Consider the following 17,162-nt stretch of genomic DNA (forward strand, 5'->3'; position numbering starts at 1 on the left):
TCAGAGCCTGACATTTTTCACCAAATGCAAAAGTCATTGCATATGCTGCAATGAGTTTTGGGCTAAAATGGCCATGAAAGAAAGTTATTCTGTGCTCTGTTTCCGTTAAAGCATGTTTAGGATTGCACAGGAGAGTAAGTACCCCAGTTTGAGGTGTTCTTATCAGTCCAGTTGGGGATTAACTATGGACCAATCAAGCCCTGGGATGATTTTAGACAGCAGAGTTGACATTGACATATCATGTTGATAAATGTATTCAAATGACATTATCAAATGTTAAATCTCTCAGATAGAAGGTGGAAAATAATAACCCATAATTGGATTTCTAAAAAGTAATATTTGGGTGAAGATGAATGATTATTGTCCTTTTAGTTAATTTTTCATACATGAATAGGGCAGCTAACCCTGGGGTAATCAAAATCGAGGTAGGGTATGCCCTAAGTTGGTGGTCAGAAAATAAGCAGCTTTTGTTGGTCGGTCATGACAATTATCTGAAATCAAAGCACATGTCTGCTCTTTGAAGCTATGTGCTTTGACTCAACATTGTAAGTCAGTCTATAACTAGCCACTTTAAAAAGCAACTACAATTAAAAAATATATATTTGAGTTGTCAAAATCGTCACTGGAGATTTTGTCTTGTACTAGTTGAATAAAGCATTAAATGGTTTACTCATTGTTTTCATTTCTACTATCCTGTTTTTATCAGTCTGTCCAGGGTCTTCCTAACTTCTTGACAACTAACTTTTGGAGATAGTTCCCTTCTTTCCACCAAACACCCCAAACATGCAAGGACTAAGTTAGTATAAAATACAGATGAATGATAGATGTAAGAATGTAAGGTGACAAAAGAACAAATTATATATTTAAAAAAACTTTGAAAATACTTTAACTCAGGAGTACTTGTTTTGTGTAGTTTTAAGATGATTAAATTATAACTACCTATGTTTTCCATGCATACTTTAGGCCATTCATTCGGACTTTCACCTTACAGTAGGAAGACTGATGGTTGCAGTCTGCGGGTTTCTGTTTTGATGTCACAGTACAGGACACAGAGTAAATTTGGGAACTTAAATTCCCAATAGTTATGTGTATTTATATAAACTCATGGTCAATTTACAATTAGCTAACTGATCACGCATGTTTTTGGAAGTCAGAGAAACTAGGCAAAAACCCATGAAATACAGATTTGAACTTCTCTGGACAAGGCCTCACAAGAGGCCTTCTTGCTGCTGAAGCAGTGCAAATAAACACACCATCATCCAGCCCACTTTTCTTTATCACAAGTCTACACCTTTCACACCAAAGCAGTGATGTGTCAACAGCAGATAAAGGTGGAAACAGTGATGTGCAGTGGGAGTTTTACGTTTTACTTATATGTGTTCAAATAGTGTTAGTAAAGTACAGAAAAGTTCATGACATGAACACAGAAACTGTACGGTACACTACTGTATTAAACTACAATTCAAACAAAACTTGTGTATTTTTCTATATTTTTCTATATCTTTATGCTTTCTGGGTTTCATTTTAGATGATCTCTTTTTAATTAATTCAGAGCGGGATTTGTTATATATATATGTTTTCCACAGTCATGACTTTAGATGTTAAAATAAAATTATTTTATTGTCATAAAAAGGGTGGTAAATATATTACTTATATATTTTTTTACTTATATTGAACTTTTCCAGACTAATATTTATTTTCACTTAATTGTCTAGAACGATGCAACTCTTTAGTAAGATTATCTAAAACATATCTGTGATTCTCTGCATCTAAAATATATTTTTTCTCTCTCTCTGTTTACCGAGCAGGCAGAATACCGGACGCATCGGCCTCTCATTGGCTGTGACCTTTAGAAACGCGGAAGTGACGTCAGAGTAACCACACAGGGACAGTTTCGGTATTTACAGAAGAGCCTGTCCCACATGCGGCCGACTGGGACTCCTCGGCGCCCTCCGAACCGCTCGTCCCGCAGAAAACACCGCAATGGCGCCCCTGTCGCGGTCCCTTTCGTCTCTGGCGAGACACGCGGAGTGTCTGCGGAGAGTGGGTGTCTTCCGTAGCTTCCTACCCAACCACCCGTTCAGGTGTGGCTGGTGGAAGAGGAATTTCAAGGCAGTTTCCTGCGGAGGAGCCGGTGTCCAGCCGCTGCTACAGCAGCGCGGAGCCAAAAACTGCGCAGCATCTGTGAGCAGCAGCTCCTCGGATGGTCAGGACGCTACAGAGAGGCTGTGGTCTGTTTACAGTGAGACTAAAAGACAGACAGAGGGTATGCTGCTCTAACATTAATATCTTAAATGCAAAAATACTCTAGCTTTGTAACGCTGATCTAACCCTGGTGACAAATGCCTTACTATTATTATACAGCTTTGTTGTGAAAGTCTTTGTGAAGAGTAGTTACATTATATCTGCTGTTATGAAGGCAAATTATCACAAATATTAAGTGTTTGAGGCAATGGCACATTTTTTTACAGTTTTCTTTTATCCTCCATCTATTTTTTAGGATTTGTAGACACTTTTTAATTGAGTAAAAATTTACGCAACATAATTTATTGGCCAATATTTGAAAAATAAAACATATCAGCAAATAAAACTCAATGTAGTAATGGGTGCTGGATCATTTTTTGGCGTCACCTTGCACAAAGGGCTGTCATAAAATTCTTATATATTACTTATGATATTACAGTCAGCAGGCATAAATAAACTACGACACATTTCCTCCTATTCCAAAAAGAGGCATGTGGTCGTTTGGCAGCATTTTTGGACTTCGAACTAGAAAACAGAATCCATTTTTACATCGTTAATGTCTGTTAAAGTGCCTTGTCGTTCAATTTATTGAAATTAAAGGATTTTCCTTTGACATTTTTTCTTTTCTCTCTTAGTAATATCCACCAGCGCCGTTGATCCCGACACCATTTTTGCAAACAATGAGATGAGCCTACGAGACATCGAGATCTACGGCTTCGACTATGACTACACCCTGGCCTTCTACTCCAGCCACCTCCACACACTCATCTTTGACATAGCGCGGGACATTCTCATCAACAACCACCGGGTGAGGCGCTTTATGGGGCTGACTGCAGAAAACAAAACTTTAAAGGAAATGTACAATAATGGGTTCTAATTGTTTGTATTGTCATCGTTCCACCACAGCCTGGAAAAGGATTTGATTAGCAATATTAAGACTCTGGAAACATTCTTCCCTATTGCATTCTCTAGATGACAGATATTTGAATTTCCTTTTTTTTCATTTCAAAAGATAAATAAAATCATAAAGTATAAATATTAAATTAACAGGAACCCTGTATTGTGGGTTTTCTAAATTAATCTTGTTTTAAGGCTTAACCCAGGCTTCTCAATATCAGGAAAACATCTAATTGCCATTATTTTGCTAAATACAGTGATGTCTGTATTGATTAAGAATAACCCATGTTTTTCTAGCTCTTTTCTTTGTCGTCCATGCAAAATTTGCAACATAGTATGTAATCAAATATTGCATCCAAGACGTTTTTTGTGATTGTGATACTGACACTGTGCTAATCACATTTAAAGTATTGTGCAGCTCTAGTTTAGACCGGGCTGTTACCTGCATTAGCGTTGTGTTAACTACTGTTGTCACCTTGAATTTTGTGTGATTATTAGTATCCAGAGGAATTGCGGAAGTATGAATATATTCCAGATTTTGCAGTAAGAGGGCTTCACTACGATGTCCAGAAGGTGAGAGGAAGTTCTCCTCTGTAAAACCGTAAGGATCGGCTAAGGATGGACTTGCCGTGTTAAAATCATCGATCTGGTTTGCAACAGGCTCTCCTGATGAAGATAGATGCCTTTCATTACATCCAGTTGGGAACTGTTTACAGGTATTTTCCTTCAGTGCAGAGGGAAATCTTAACATTTATTTGCTTAATGGTTTTAGGATAGGACGTTTTTCTCATGTCACAAAGACTCAAGGGTTAAGATTTTTAGTATATGCGTGTCTGTATAGGAAATAAAAAATCTAAACTATTACCAAAATTTTTTTTTTCAGCAAAAGTTGTTGAATATAAGGCTGAAACGACTAATCAAATTAACTGTGATGAATCGATGATGAAATAATCGTCGACTAATTTAGCAATCGATTACTCCGGACTTAAAAAAAAAAAAAAAAAAGCCATTTGCTGAAAACACAACATTCTCAGAGCCATTAATTAAGCCCAAACTCAACAAAATTATATATGTTTTGCATCTCAGGTAAAATAAAACTCGTCTAAGCTAAAACTCCGCTAGTAGTTTTAACTTCATCCAGTTCAACATCCATACATCCATTATCTTGCATGTTTCTCCCTAGTGGGGTCATGAGGCGTCTTGGTTAATATCTCTGATTAAACATTCTGTAAAAAAAAAAAGAAATCCTAACCATACAATTATTAATATGCTCATCAACAGATTAGCCATACACTGTATTAATCTTCTATCAAGCAGAAAGAGCTGAGCTTTTCACAAGTTGATAGAAGCAATTTTTAGCTGCAGACGAATAGCGTACACTGAAAGAATGACACGGTGTCGCATTTTAGGTAATAAAATGTTAATATTATAATTTAAAAAAAAGAGTTGAATTATTTGTTTATTTGCATATTTTATTGAATTTGAGATGTTATATAGAAAGGCCAAAGTAGCTAAATTAAAAATCTAAAGAATTTGCCTGTTTCTTTATCTGATTAATCATCAAAATAATTGATAAAATGACAGATTACTAAATTTAAAAAAAATTTATTTTTTTTTGCAGAGGTCTTCATCCAATGCCTGACGAGGAAGTCATTGCCATGTATGAAGGCTCCCATGTTCCTCTTGAGATTATGAGTGACTTTTATGGCAAGGTGAGGCTCATTTTCATACTTTCTAGCTCTCAGCTTAGCTGCCAAAGCCTCAAATGCACACAGTGATGACGAACGAATGCCTGTCCTGTCCTGCAGAGTACACACGGCCACACCATGAAGCAGTTCATGGACATATTCTCGCTGCCGGAGATGACACTCCTCTCTTGTGTCAACGACTTCTTCATGAGGCACAACATCGATTACGAGCCCGTCCATCTCTACAAAGACGTAAAGGTAAACGCGCCTCGTCTTTGTTGCATCGTTCTTCCTATGCGTGGTTGCATCTGCTGGTATCTGCCCGTAGTTAAAATAAAACCTTGCAGTGCATTTCAAAACAATATGAACATTTCTGTGTTGTTTTTTTTTTACATTGCAATTGTGTATATTAGTGAAGTGAGATTAAAATGATTATGAACGTGGTTTCGTAATCATTTCATGGTTATGTGCAGGGGTTGTGCACATGTTTATTCAGCCTTTATGAGGAAATTCTTTGAAGGACCATCTTTCTCCATCAGTTCCGGCTGCAAACGATGAGGGTTGTGCCTCCAGCTGCTTTGCACATATTTCTTTATTTCGTCTTTGCAGGATAGCTAAATTCACTCAGATCGGATGGATGGTATCTGTGAAAGTAGATTTTAAAGTCTTGTCACCAACTCTGATTTTGATCTCCAAAGTGTTCGTTGTGCTGTTTGTTTGGGGTTGTTGCCCGGCTTGAAGGTGAAAATCTTCAAGCCGGCTGCCTCTGACAGGCTTTCTTCCATCTTCTCTGAACTTATCTTTTCATCAAAGAAGGGAAAATCCGTCCATCCATCCATCCATTTTCTGTACACCCTTGTCCCTGAGTGGGAAAATCTGATTGAATAATGCTGCCACTACCGTTTTCCTGTGGCGAGGTTGTGTTCGCTCAGTGTCAGTTTTCCACCACAGATGGTGTTTGCATGTTGGTCAGTATTGGCTTACTGTCACACTCTTACACATTTCTTTGACATTTATAAACATTATATGCTTTATCACACCATACTCTTGTGTTTGTCACAAATTCACAAAATGATTCTAAAACGCATTCAGGTTTGTGATTGTAGTAAAACATATTTCTAAAGCTTTAGGGGTATAAATAGCTATCCCGGACTAATAGTGCTTGAGTGTTGCTGTGTTTACACGTTGCAGCTCTCTGCGACACTCCAGTCGTCCTGTGCCATCTTAATTTTAGCACAGCTAAAAAGCAGCGTCTAATTTTAGACGAGCAATTTTGCCACCGGCCACATGGCTCTGCTACTTCACAGGAGGAACGGTGAGAAATCAGCGCCGTGTTTTCCCTCTGAGGCCTGCTGTCGTGCCGCTCCTGTCTGTTCTCAGTGACGCTAAAGCATTTTTTTGACAGATAGCTGTCATTAAAAGCTCCACACACACACTCACACGCACATGCTGCGTTTGAAGAATCCCTCTCATCTTTTCAAGGACGCCCTCCTTAATCTCTTCCTTCCCTCCCGCTTTATGATTCAGTTTTGACCTTTTGCGTTTTTGAAACTTTTTGCTCTTTTAAATTTTTTATTGCGTCAGCTAGTCTTTGAATTTGATGGAGGTTTTTAGGCTTCCCCACAAGTGTACGTGTGGCTTTTATGGAGTCGTCGGTTCAAAAGTTTTCTCGCTGTGACAGCAGAGCTCCGAAACTCCGGCTTTCTTCCCGTGTCATTCGTATTCAAGAACGATTCTTCTTGTGCTTCAAGCCAACTGTTTATTTACAGAGCAAAGTTGCTGTCAGAGCTGAATGCTAATTGTGTGTCGCTGACTTTCTGGCTGAGTGCTGTTTGCTCTTCTTCCTCGCAGGAAGCCATCAGAGATGTCCATGTCAAGGGCATCATGTATCGAGCTGTGGAGGCGGATATCGGTAACGTTCTTTAACACGTTTCCTTTTGTTTGAGAAAATGATACTGCCTTATCTCAGAAGGCGCAAGCACATCGTTTCAGCATTGAGAGGTCACGCTTTTTAAATAGAAAGCACAATAGATTAGTACTATTGACCCTCTTTTTTTCTGTTTTTTTTTCTAGGAAAATACATTTGCTACGGTGAGCAAAGCCATGCTGTGTTGAAGAAGCTGTCGGCGCACGGAAAGAAGATGTTTCTCATCACCAACAGCCCTTTTGATTTTGTGTGAGTAAGATTAAGCCATGTTTGTTCACAGCGAGTAACGTTTTGCAGTGTTCGTACATTGCTCCAAAAGCTGCCCTGTTTTGGTGTGTTTTTGTATTTTATTGGGATTTTTTGATTGGCACTCAACTATGAAGTAGAATTGAATTAAAATCTGATAAACTGTAACGTTCACTTATAATCACCAGATCCAATCCTCAATCTGATATTCATGGAAAAAACAAATTCAGCTAAATCAGTCACCTTCAAAAGTGACGTATTTAATCAATATATGTTCATAATTTTATCCCAGCATAAAGGAGTTTGTTAGCAAGCAGTAATGAACAAACGACATCACAAAGAAGGAAAAACCATCTGGAATAAAGACGTTTAAAGCTCAGTTAGGCCAATTTTTTTTAGCATCTCACCGAACATTTTTCATTCCGCCATGCAGAAACGAAAAGAGAACGGCACAACCGCGAGCCTTCCGATAAATGCCATTTCATTGATCAGACAGGCCAGGCAAGGAGAGCATTAATCAGAGAAGCAGCCAAGAGGGCCATGGTAACTCTGGAGGAGCTGCAGAGATCAAGAGCTCATGTCAGAGAATCTGTGAAGAGGACAAATACTAGGTTTTTTTTCCCCCCCTCGAAAATCTGGTATTTAAGGTGTGGCAAGAGGAAAGCCATAAAAATTCCCATGAGCACCAGGTTACTAACCAGCCATGTAAAGGACACAAACATGTTGAAGAATGCGCTCTGGTCAGGTGAGACCAAAATTTAGTTTAGTTTTTTTTTTTTTTTTTGCTTACATGCGAAACATAGAAAGCCAACACATCACATTACCCTTAGGAAAAACGTCATCTCAATGCTGAGACATGGGGGATGACATCATCACAGAGCTGCTGCTCTTCAGCAGGTAGAGGGAAGCTCAGAGTTGACAGATGAATGGATCTAAATACACGTCAGTCTTGGAAGGAAAACTTGAACCAACAGCGCTCCAGACTCAAAAGGTCCAACGGGTTTGAATACTTTTCAGAGGCACTGTGTGCAGCGGGCCTCACACATCAGAGCGCCAACATTTACTATTCCGTACACTTTCGCATCGACCATGAAGTCCTTTGAAGTCAAAGCTGTTTGCACAAATTGAGCAGTTGGGAATTTGAGCTTCAAAAGATTATCTAAAGCCCAAAAGCAATGAAGCGATGTCCTTGTTTTAATATTAAGTCATCAAAGCAACAAGGAGGGAGACGAGTACACACACGGAAATTAGTTAATTCTTAAATATTTACTAATGGAGTGTTTTAAATTGCTATGTAAATGCAGGTTTTGATGGATGACGATTAGAGCGCACGGCGAACACGTTTTCCACCGGGCGGTAGGGTCGGCGGTTCGCTCCGACTTATGTCTCCAGGTGTCTTTGGAAAACGAGCTCAATCTGTAATTTGCCTCCGTCGCATCAACAATGTGGAAATTAGTTTGAAAAGCAGGGCACGTAAGTAAGAGGGAAAAGCTGCTGCAGAGATGAGCGAAATGGGACTGCAAAGTGGCCAATTAGGACAAGAAAACACACCAGAAAAGTGCAATGTAACTACAGTCATTTCTGTAAATGTATGTAGTTTGTGTCTGACTGCTGCATGTTCTCCAGGATTTGTACAAACAGACGAAAACGCTCACACCGAGCCACAGAGAAGCGGCGTAGACGTCCAGTTGCTGATGTGCCACAGAGCAGAAAAAGCTATCGATCAGGGAGGAAATATTGTCGCCCCTCTATGCTCTGCTTTAAAGCTGGGCTGGCCCTAAATATTGATGTTTAAATTGATAAAAATGTGCTCTTGTAAAAGCTGCGACACAGAGGTTCTGCCTTAGAAAATACTAAGCTCTTCGTTCTCACGCCGCTGAATAAAATCTATGTTTTGTCTTTGACGTTCTGCCACAGCCACGCCAACTGTTTATGAAGGACTTTAGGAACAGCATATACTTTACTAATACTCTACCGTATGGAAATAAGGTCAATGACCATCAGTGATATCTACCAGCAGCACATAAAGTTATTTTGGTTTATCCAGCGATGACTGAAATATTCCCAAATCTGAAGGCTTAAAGCTTCAGTCTTCAAGTCTGTTTTAACATTATTTTCTTGTCTTTAGCTGTAGATACCTCTCATTGTATGTATAACAGAAACTGCATGTCTGGCATTGTGAACGCAGCCTGTAAGGTGAGTGGCAGCAGTGTTTGTGACGAGAAGCCAGCAGGAAGTGAAGGTCAGTTTTAGCCAGCAGCAAACTTCCTTCACAGAATAAATTTGTTCTCCTCCCTCCTGGTTTGAGGTAAAGACTGAATAGGGCAAAGTTCAACAGATATGGTGTCTTTTTGTTCTCAGGTGTAATAAATTAACTGAATCACTTAAACCCTCCTAGATTTACAGAGTAACACTGAATACTGTTATCTGATTTTACCGATTTCAAATAGATTTTTTTTTGGTTCCCCTTTTTGTAGCTTAACTTGGTATTATTTTCTGGCAATATTTTTGTTAATTTGTCCTACGTTGTTGTTTATTTTCTTTTACTGACATATTTTTTTCACTTCATGCCTCTTTATAGCAGATCCAGTTTGAAGTTGGGATCTCTATGTGCCTCAGTTATCTTATGTTTTGACTGTCTCTGCATAATACCTTCATGTCTCAGTCCATAGCTTTCAAAGAGATAAACTCAAACAGTCTTCTCTGTTTTTTCAGCCTTTCTTCTTCATGGTACCTTAAAATTACCCAACATAAAGGCACCAATAGAGAAGTAATAACAGTGTTGCAAAAGACGGCAGTGAACAAAACGTTGCTCCGGCACATCTAAGCAGCTATTTCCCGGTGTTTTGTTTTCATAGGTCGACGCGCACCGTGATCCGTGTGTCTTTTAAAAAACTGTTACAGTTGCAGCATTACCAGCACTGTGACCACGTGCTGCTTCCTCCGCCTCGCATCTTGAGGCATCTATCGACTCTGACCCCAAGTGATCCTTGTTCTCATCAGGGACCGTGGAATGAGCTTCATTGTGGGAAAAGACTGGAGAGACTTGTTTGACGTCGTTATCGTCCAGGCCGACAAGCCGAGTTTCTTCAACGACAGGAGAAAGTAAGTGTTTTCTCTGAGTGGCTTCTGCCGCGTTCTCATAGATATGATTGGTCTGCTTGCTGTTGTTTAGACTATTGACAATTTGCACTTTTTCCACAGACCCTTCAGGCGAGTGACAGACAAAGGTGTGTTACTGTGGGACAGGATTCACAGGCTGGAGAAAGGGGAGATCTACAAGCAGGTACTGCGTCGGAAAATTCACATTTTATACAGTCTAAAAAAATGATTTTGCTAACTGAGTGTTTGGTCAAATATGAACTGATGCATATTTAACACTTTGTCAATAGACGAGTTCAACTGTTAAAATGAAGACTGTGTTGAAAATAACTCTTATCCTGGATTACTGTAATCTTATGTAGTTTTTAGTTTAATTTTGCATTAAAAATGTCTAATCCGATGAAACCTCGTCTTTAAACTCTTGGGAATGAGCAATAAAATAATAAAAGTTAAATCTGGGATAATTTCCATCATTCAGAGAAGTTTGATTGAATATTTAATGAATTATGAGCTGAATTATCTTAATATAACATAAATACACCAAACTGTCTGTTTCCTCTGTTAGCAGTTCTTTGCTCATTGTATGAATGTTGAACTGAGCTCATGCTTACTATTTATTTGTTCTTCTCCACTTCCATTTTTTTTTATTTGTTACATGAACTATTCATATTTATTATTGAGTGAATGAAATAAACAATAAAATGTAAACATGGAAATGGAAATGCTAACAATTTGGCAACTCGAAGGCAAATGTTTTCTTCTGTGAAAATAATCACTCTCTGCCCACTGACGTTTGTATAAAGTACATCATAACATATTTCTATTCTATATTTGATATAGTGGAAGAGGTTCAGTGAAATCTGATGAGCTCGTTCTTTGGTTCTCACAGATCTCTGACCCAGTGTCTCGTTAAAACCATCCAAATTCACTCCCAAAAGCCTTTGGCTCAGAGAAACAATCCAGCAGTTTTCTGTGTGAATTTCCTGCTGTGTCAATATTCATTGATATAACAGTTTCATTGTTTTATTTGATTTTTTTTTCTTTCTGCTCTGCAGGGAAACCTCTACGAGTTCCTCAGACTCACTGGCTGGAGGGGATCCAAAGTACTTTACTTTGGAGATCACATTTACAGTGACTTGGCAGTAAGCAGCATCCACACATATTTACTAATGGCTAATTTTATCTAGAAACACAGTTGCTGTTTGGGATTTGAGCAGAAAGAGGAGTCTTGTTTTACCACAGAGAAGTGTGTAATCCTCTAAGCTAAAAAGACAGATCCTGGCCGTCTAATCTTCCCAGTCGTCTACGGCCCATATTCCAGTCAATTTTCCACAGTTCACAATAACACCCCTGCGGGAGTCTCGGCTTATCAGATGAGGTTCAGGAACGTTGCCGACACAAATGCAGGAGCAATCGGCTCGTTATCAGTGAAGACCAAAGAGGTTTATGAGGAGCAGTACAAGTTAACGTCGAATCTCAGCCTCAGACCTGTTTAACCACAAGCTGGTAATTAGCTAACTACATGCACATGTTTGTGGTGTGCTGTTGTACACCACACCCAAAACACAATATAAACTTTAACATCATCACCTGTTCAGGTACTTGGCTTGTGATCAGGGGTTTCAGGTCATCGGAGCGATGGAAGTTCAGTCAGTAGACGTTTGAATGGGTGAATGACTTTAATGTGCAACGAGGCCTGTCACAATAAATAAATTACGTAATCGCATGATAGATTTAAAGAAACTCAATAATTTTCATTTGCTCGATTTATTGTCTTCAGTCTGGTGTTCTGGTCTCAAAAATAACAGAAAGAAAGAAATTATCTTTCTTTCTTTTTAAAGATCATTTTGTTTAGAGAGACTTCATAATTTATTTTATTTGTTGTTTCTGTGGTTTTCTTTATTTATTCTAAATGTCTTCCAGTTCCAGTGTTTAAAACGCTCATTAGAATTAAAATTTATTGATCTTTGAGAACGTGTTCTTGCATTCTTATGCGATTACTATTATTATTATTATTATATTACTTGAAACGGCTCTCAAAACAACAATATTATCACTTATCGCAATAACGTCTGGGACAATTTATCATCCTGCAAAATTTGTTATTGCGACAGGCTTACAACTACGGGCCATTTGCTGTTTTCAAGACGTTTGATTTGGTTTGATGTCGGATGAAATTCCAGAAGGAATACCAAAAAACAAGAAAACCGCTGGTCCACACCGTGTTTTGGCATCCCACATTACCCCTGGACTCTCTGATAGTGTTGGCGAAAAGAATGTTTCTGTGATACCATCACAGTAACAGATCACAATAAAATAGCAAAGCAAGAACACAAAAAAAGTTTCAGTTCATCTGGGCGATTTTTTTTCTTGCAGGTTAGGTATTTTTGATGAATAAAAGAGATAAAAAATAATAATCAGAATGCCGAAATCTTTTGCAGAGCGTAATTTCTGGGCCCTCTCAGAGTGCGTACACAGCTTATTTTCGAGCCTAAAAGAGATAGAGTGCCTAGGTGGTTACTGATTTTCTGCAGAAGAAAAAGATAAGACTTGTCTGGGTCTTCCAAGCATATTTGCAGCCCCTGGGAAAGAAAACAATGTGGACTCACTGCTGCAGCAGGTTAGGGAGTTTAATTTTTGTATAGATATGAAACAAAGCTATTGTTTTGTTTGAGCTGAACATCGGGGCTTTGTAATGCTTTTCTCAAAAAAACCCCGACATGACTGTGTTGTAGTTAATGACACATTTTTTCCAGATGATAAGAAAAATTGGAATCATTTATCTTGTGGAAAAAGTAACGAAAACAAAACAGCACGACTTTTGCTCGTAAGGCAACACGTTTTTCATCATCTCAAAACCTTTTCCCTCGTGTTGTTGGCCGTCGTGTTTTCCTCAAAGGATCCTGAAGTGAAACACAGAAACGTTCCAACTTGCAGTCGTGTTAAAACATCTTTTTTCAGCAGTATTCGGGGTTCAGATGATTACAGTATGCATCGTTCACGTAAACGTGCGAAATAAAAAATGTCACGTTCCCATTTGCAAAGATAACCGCGTCCACTCATGTCTGCCAAAATGTTTAACTGCGTGTGTGGAAAATAAATATTAATTATGAATAGAACTCCTTAGAAAAGTATCTGACTTAATAAAGGTTTTATTATTATTTTATTACTAAAAGTGCAAAGCTTTACTAACACTGGTCCTTATTCATTCTGCTCAAACCGATGCGCAAACTGAGACTCCAGCTCAACGTTTGAAATGGATTAATGGTCACTAAAATGCATTATCTCCTGTTTATTTTATCTGCGCAAATTGTTAAATGTCAGAGCGCCAGTATCACTCCACTTTATTCAATTCTTATCTCTAAAAGTGGCTCGTTTGTCACTGCCAGGCCAACTTCTGCCAATATATTATTTAGAATCGCAGAGTTTAAGTGCTTCGGAGATGTGTTCATAAATATGCATGATCAGCTGTGAAGAGTGATACTGAAACAAACAATTTACATCACTGGCATGAAGCCTGCTCAGTGGCCAGCAGCCACGAGTCAATTATGTTGTCGAGCTTGTTTAGAGCAATAGAAGTTGACATTTGTGGTTTATACTGACCACAGCTTACTGTCAGACCCCCCTGGATGGAGAGAAGGAGATAATGGCTGTAAACAGGCACGGTGGAGGAATGTCTTCAGGTTACGGCAGAGTTGATTCAATTACACATTTATGCTCTCCAACTCCATCTCGGGTATTTTTGAGTCACTCATCAGATCCCATACCAGCTGAAAATTGTCTATTGACATTTCTTTTAATGTTTACCTAAGCATAATGTCGCCACTTTACTGTTTTAACTACCGTATTTTCCGGACTATAGCGCGCACCTCACTATAAGCCACATCTACAAAGTTTAAAAAAGAAAAAAAAAAAAAGGGAAACGTACATATATAAGCTGCACCGGGCGATAAGCCGCTGGTATCTCCGCCGCTCTCGGTTTTTTACCACGTCCTTAATAAATCTGCTATTGACCATGGATTCACGCCGAGTTTAGCGGCTGTCGATCTGTTCTACCAGATCTTTAGCCCTCAACTTAAAAGCTGCATCATATGAACTTCTTCCTGTTGTTCCCATGATGAGCGAATATGAGTTTGAAAACATTTCCTGCTGCTAGCATGTGCTTGTTATAAATAAAAATCAGCACTTTCTTCTTTGATTTCCAATTTTGACTTCCAACAATTCACTTCCTGCTAAAGCGCCCCCTGGTGGTTGAAGAAAAATCCACAGAAAAGCCGCACCGGGCTTCAAGCCACATGGTTCAAAGCGTGGGGGAAACGTAGCGGTTTATAGTTTATAGTCCGAAAAATACGGTAATTTCTTGCAGTTAATTGGCGCAGCTCACATGCTTTTGACTCAACTTTGATTTTCTTCAGGATTTAACTCTGAAACATGGCTGGAGGACAGGCGCCATCATCCCTGAGCTGCGGAAGGAGATAAAGATCATGAACACGCCGCAGTACGTCCACATGATGACCTGGTTACAGGCTCTGACCGTACTGATCGAACAGATGCAGGTCAGACCACCATCGCAAACATTCCATTTAATCTTCTTATGTCACTCCGTCTTTACTTCTTTAATTTTAACGTGCACGGGGTTTTCGTCTGAACAGGCGCACCGGGATCCAGCGACCCAAGCTGTCGTCGAGGAGTGGATCAAAGAAAGAGAAGCCATGAAGTAATCTAAGATGGATTTGATCTGAAAGGATTTAGCTATAGTCATCATTAACTCTGCTCCGGTAGAAGTGCCCATGTCTTGATTGTGTTTGTTTTTTCGTGGCAGGCCGCAGACGAAGGACATCTTCAACGCTCAGTTCGGCAGCCTCTTCCGCACCTACCACAATCCCACCTACTTCTCACGCCGACTCTCCCGCTTCGCCGACATCTACATGGCCTCTATCAGCTGCATGCTCAACTATGACCTCCAGCACACCTTTTTTCCGCGACGCACTCCTCTGCAGCACGAGGCGCCCTTTTGGCCAGAGCAAGATTCTTCTGGGTTTGGGGTCTCGTCTTCTTCTTTTTCTCCTCCTCCTCTAGCAGAGTCTGATCACACAGGGAAGTTTAAGAGTTAAAGACTGAACAGTCAGTCTCTTAACTTATTGCTTTAAAAAGTGTATTTTAGTAGTAGTTTGTATTTTAAATGGATATATATCTTTTTTTTCTGTTTTTACCTCAACTGTGTTCAAACTTGTAGATCATGAGTTATCTTAATTTCCATGTCTAAAGTATCAGGCAAAATAATGCAAAAGAAACAAAGCTTTTTATTAGCAAGCTTTGCAGCGATTGTGCAAGTCACTTTTACACGTATAATCATTCCGTGTATTTGGTATCAAATCAACTTTTTAAAGCTTTATATCGTGTTATTCCCTCATCAAAAACAAAGTTGGAGGGTTGCTTTGACTCTTTCATGCATGTTTGGGAAATCTTTTAGTCTCCTGTGGCAGCCATTGTGCTACTCCCCCCCCACACATCTCCTCCAGACTAGCGGCTGCAGCAACTGGCAAACACCTGGCGGAACCGCTCATCTGCTGAGCTCATCAGACGAACTGCTTCGCAGTGAAACGCTCAGAACGATGTCGAAGGCTTAATGGAGGAAGGTTTTTGTGATGTCATGCTGAGGGTGGAGTGTTGGAAAGAGCAAGAGCTTCTTAAAGAGACAGAGGCCCAATTCTAAAAATTATTATACGTCATATTTGATAAATACAGAATTCTAATAACAGGTGAAGGTAACATGGCTACTTGGTTGAGCTATAAAATTCCCCTATGAGCCTGGAGAATACATAATACTGTCATTCATTTCGTCCTTTGAGATTAAAAATTTTTCCCTAATCCTGGGAAGAAATTGTGGGACAGTTTTGTTGGGTGAGGAGAACATTTTCTTCTTCATCTATGTTTGCCAAGTTTTGCTCTCTCTATTGTTTTTCTGTGTTGCTCATGATCAGCCACACTTCCATCCGCCATCTGGGTGCAGATGATGTGTGGAAGCAGGACTTTTTCAGAATATGTTATTTTAAATCAACTTATGATGGAAAATGAGTCATTATTTAAGCTTCACGTTTTCAAGATTTTTTTTTGTCTTTTGCTCTGAAATATATGCCCTTTAAAGTGTAACAGAAGTTCAAACTGTGGTTTGTGGTTTCTTTAAACATGTTATTTATTTCAGTCCTTTCAGATAATTGTCTTAAGAAGCACTGGATGTATTACTTTTTAAGCCAAATGTGTGTGTGTGTGTGTGTGTGTGTGTGTGTGTGTGTGTGTGTGTGTAACTGAGAGTGTGTTAGTATTTAATAGAATAGATGGATTTTACCTATCTTGAGCAATAGGGGGCAGTCACACACCGGGCTTAACATGCATTTGTGGTTTTGCCTTATTGTCTCTTACCTTCCCTGGTGAAATGGGAGTTTTTACATTGACATTTTATTCTCCATTGCCTTAATCTGTTGTTCACATTACTGCAGGATGTGTCGCTTTTATATTAGGATGATATTATGCAGTATTTTTGTTCATTTGATTTTGTGCACATTGACGAATTAGGATCTTTTTTATTATTGGTTTTACCATTTTACACCAAATTCAGCCTGTACGTTTCATTTTAGACGATTGGTAAATGATTATTGTCGTGGATGCTGCTGTTTCATAAAAGAATTTTTTTAAAAAACAATCTGAGGTTATGAGGATTTTACAAGCATAGGAAAAGTAAATCCTGACATAAAATCATGTCAAGCACTGATACATCATGTAAAAGGGATTCATGAAATAAACTTTTGGTGGCGATAACCTTTATCGCCACGAAATCACGTAGTTTGTTGTGATTTGTTTGTAATTTTATGTGTCATTTTAGCATTACAATCCTTCCTCTCCAAAGTTGGAGGGTTTTTTCTTTAAGCGTTTTAGTAATTACATTCAGCTTTGACTGTATTTGTTTGGCTCCGCTCAAATATTTATATACTTTATATATTTGCTTATTTGTTCCTACAAATTAGAAGCTTTTAAGTTTTCAGGAAAAAAAAGAGTGT

At 38.9% G+C, this 17,162-nt stretch overlaps 1 protein-coding gene across 2 annotated transcripts; it reads left to right on the forward strand.

Annotated features, from left to right (window-relative positions):
- Positions 1–1,882: 1,882 nt before the first annotated feature.
- nt5dc3 (5'-nucleotidase domain containing 3) lies at positions 1,883–16,943 on the forward strand. Of its 2 annotated transcripts, XM_014984818.2 has the most exons (14): positions 1,885–2,266; positions 2,880–3,052; positions 3,640–3,714; positions 3,802–3,857; positions 4,763–4,853; positions 4,950–5,087; positions 6,681–6,741; positions 6,903–7,005; positions 10,006–10,107; positions 10,207–10,288; positions 11,160–11,246; positions 14,520–14,660; positions 14,757–14,821; positions 14,927–16,943. In XM_014984818.2, the coding sequence occupies exons 1-14, from the start codon at positions 1,984–1,986 to the stop codon at positions 15,216–15,218; spliced, it is 1,749 nt and encodes a 582-aa protein (XP_014840304.2). In that variant the 5' UTR covers positions 1,885–1,983; the 3' UTR covers positions 15,219–16,943. The 2 variants fall into 2 exon arrangements, with proteins under 2 accessions (XP_087862568.1, XP_014840304.2); XM_088006442.1 differs by lacking the exon at positions 14,927–16,943 and having other exon boundaries at positions 1,883–2,266; positions 14,757–14,825.
- Positions 16,944–17,162: the final 219 nt, after the last annotated feature.

Source organism: Poecilia mexicana, unplaced genomic scaffold (genome assembly GCF_051168715.1).
Source record: "Poecilia mexicana isolate PSO_F unplaced genomic scaffold, ASM5116871v1 scaffold_6, whole genome shotgun sequence".
Lineage (NCBI taxonomy): Eukaryota > Metazoa > Chordata > Actinopteri > Cyprinodontiformes > Poeciliidae > Poecilia > Poecilia mexicana.

What these genes read in the sequence shown, in the direction of transcription:
- nt5dc3 (XM_014984818.2), top strand. Translation starts at nt 1,984, where the DNA reads ATGGCGCCCCTGTCGCGGTCCCTTTCGTCTCTGGCGAGACACGCGGAG. An exon ending in ACATTTACAGTGACTTGGCA is followed by an intron (nt 11,247 to 14,519) that starts GTAAGCAGCATC and finishes GATTTTCTTCAG; the next exon opens with GATTTAACTCTGAAACATGG. An exon ending in TACTGATCGAACAGATGCAG is followed by an intron (nt 14,661 to 14,756) that starts GTCAGACCACCA and finishes TCGTCTGAACAG; the next exon opens with GCGCACCGGGATCCAGCGAC.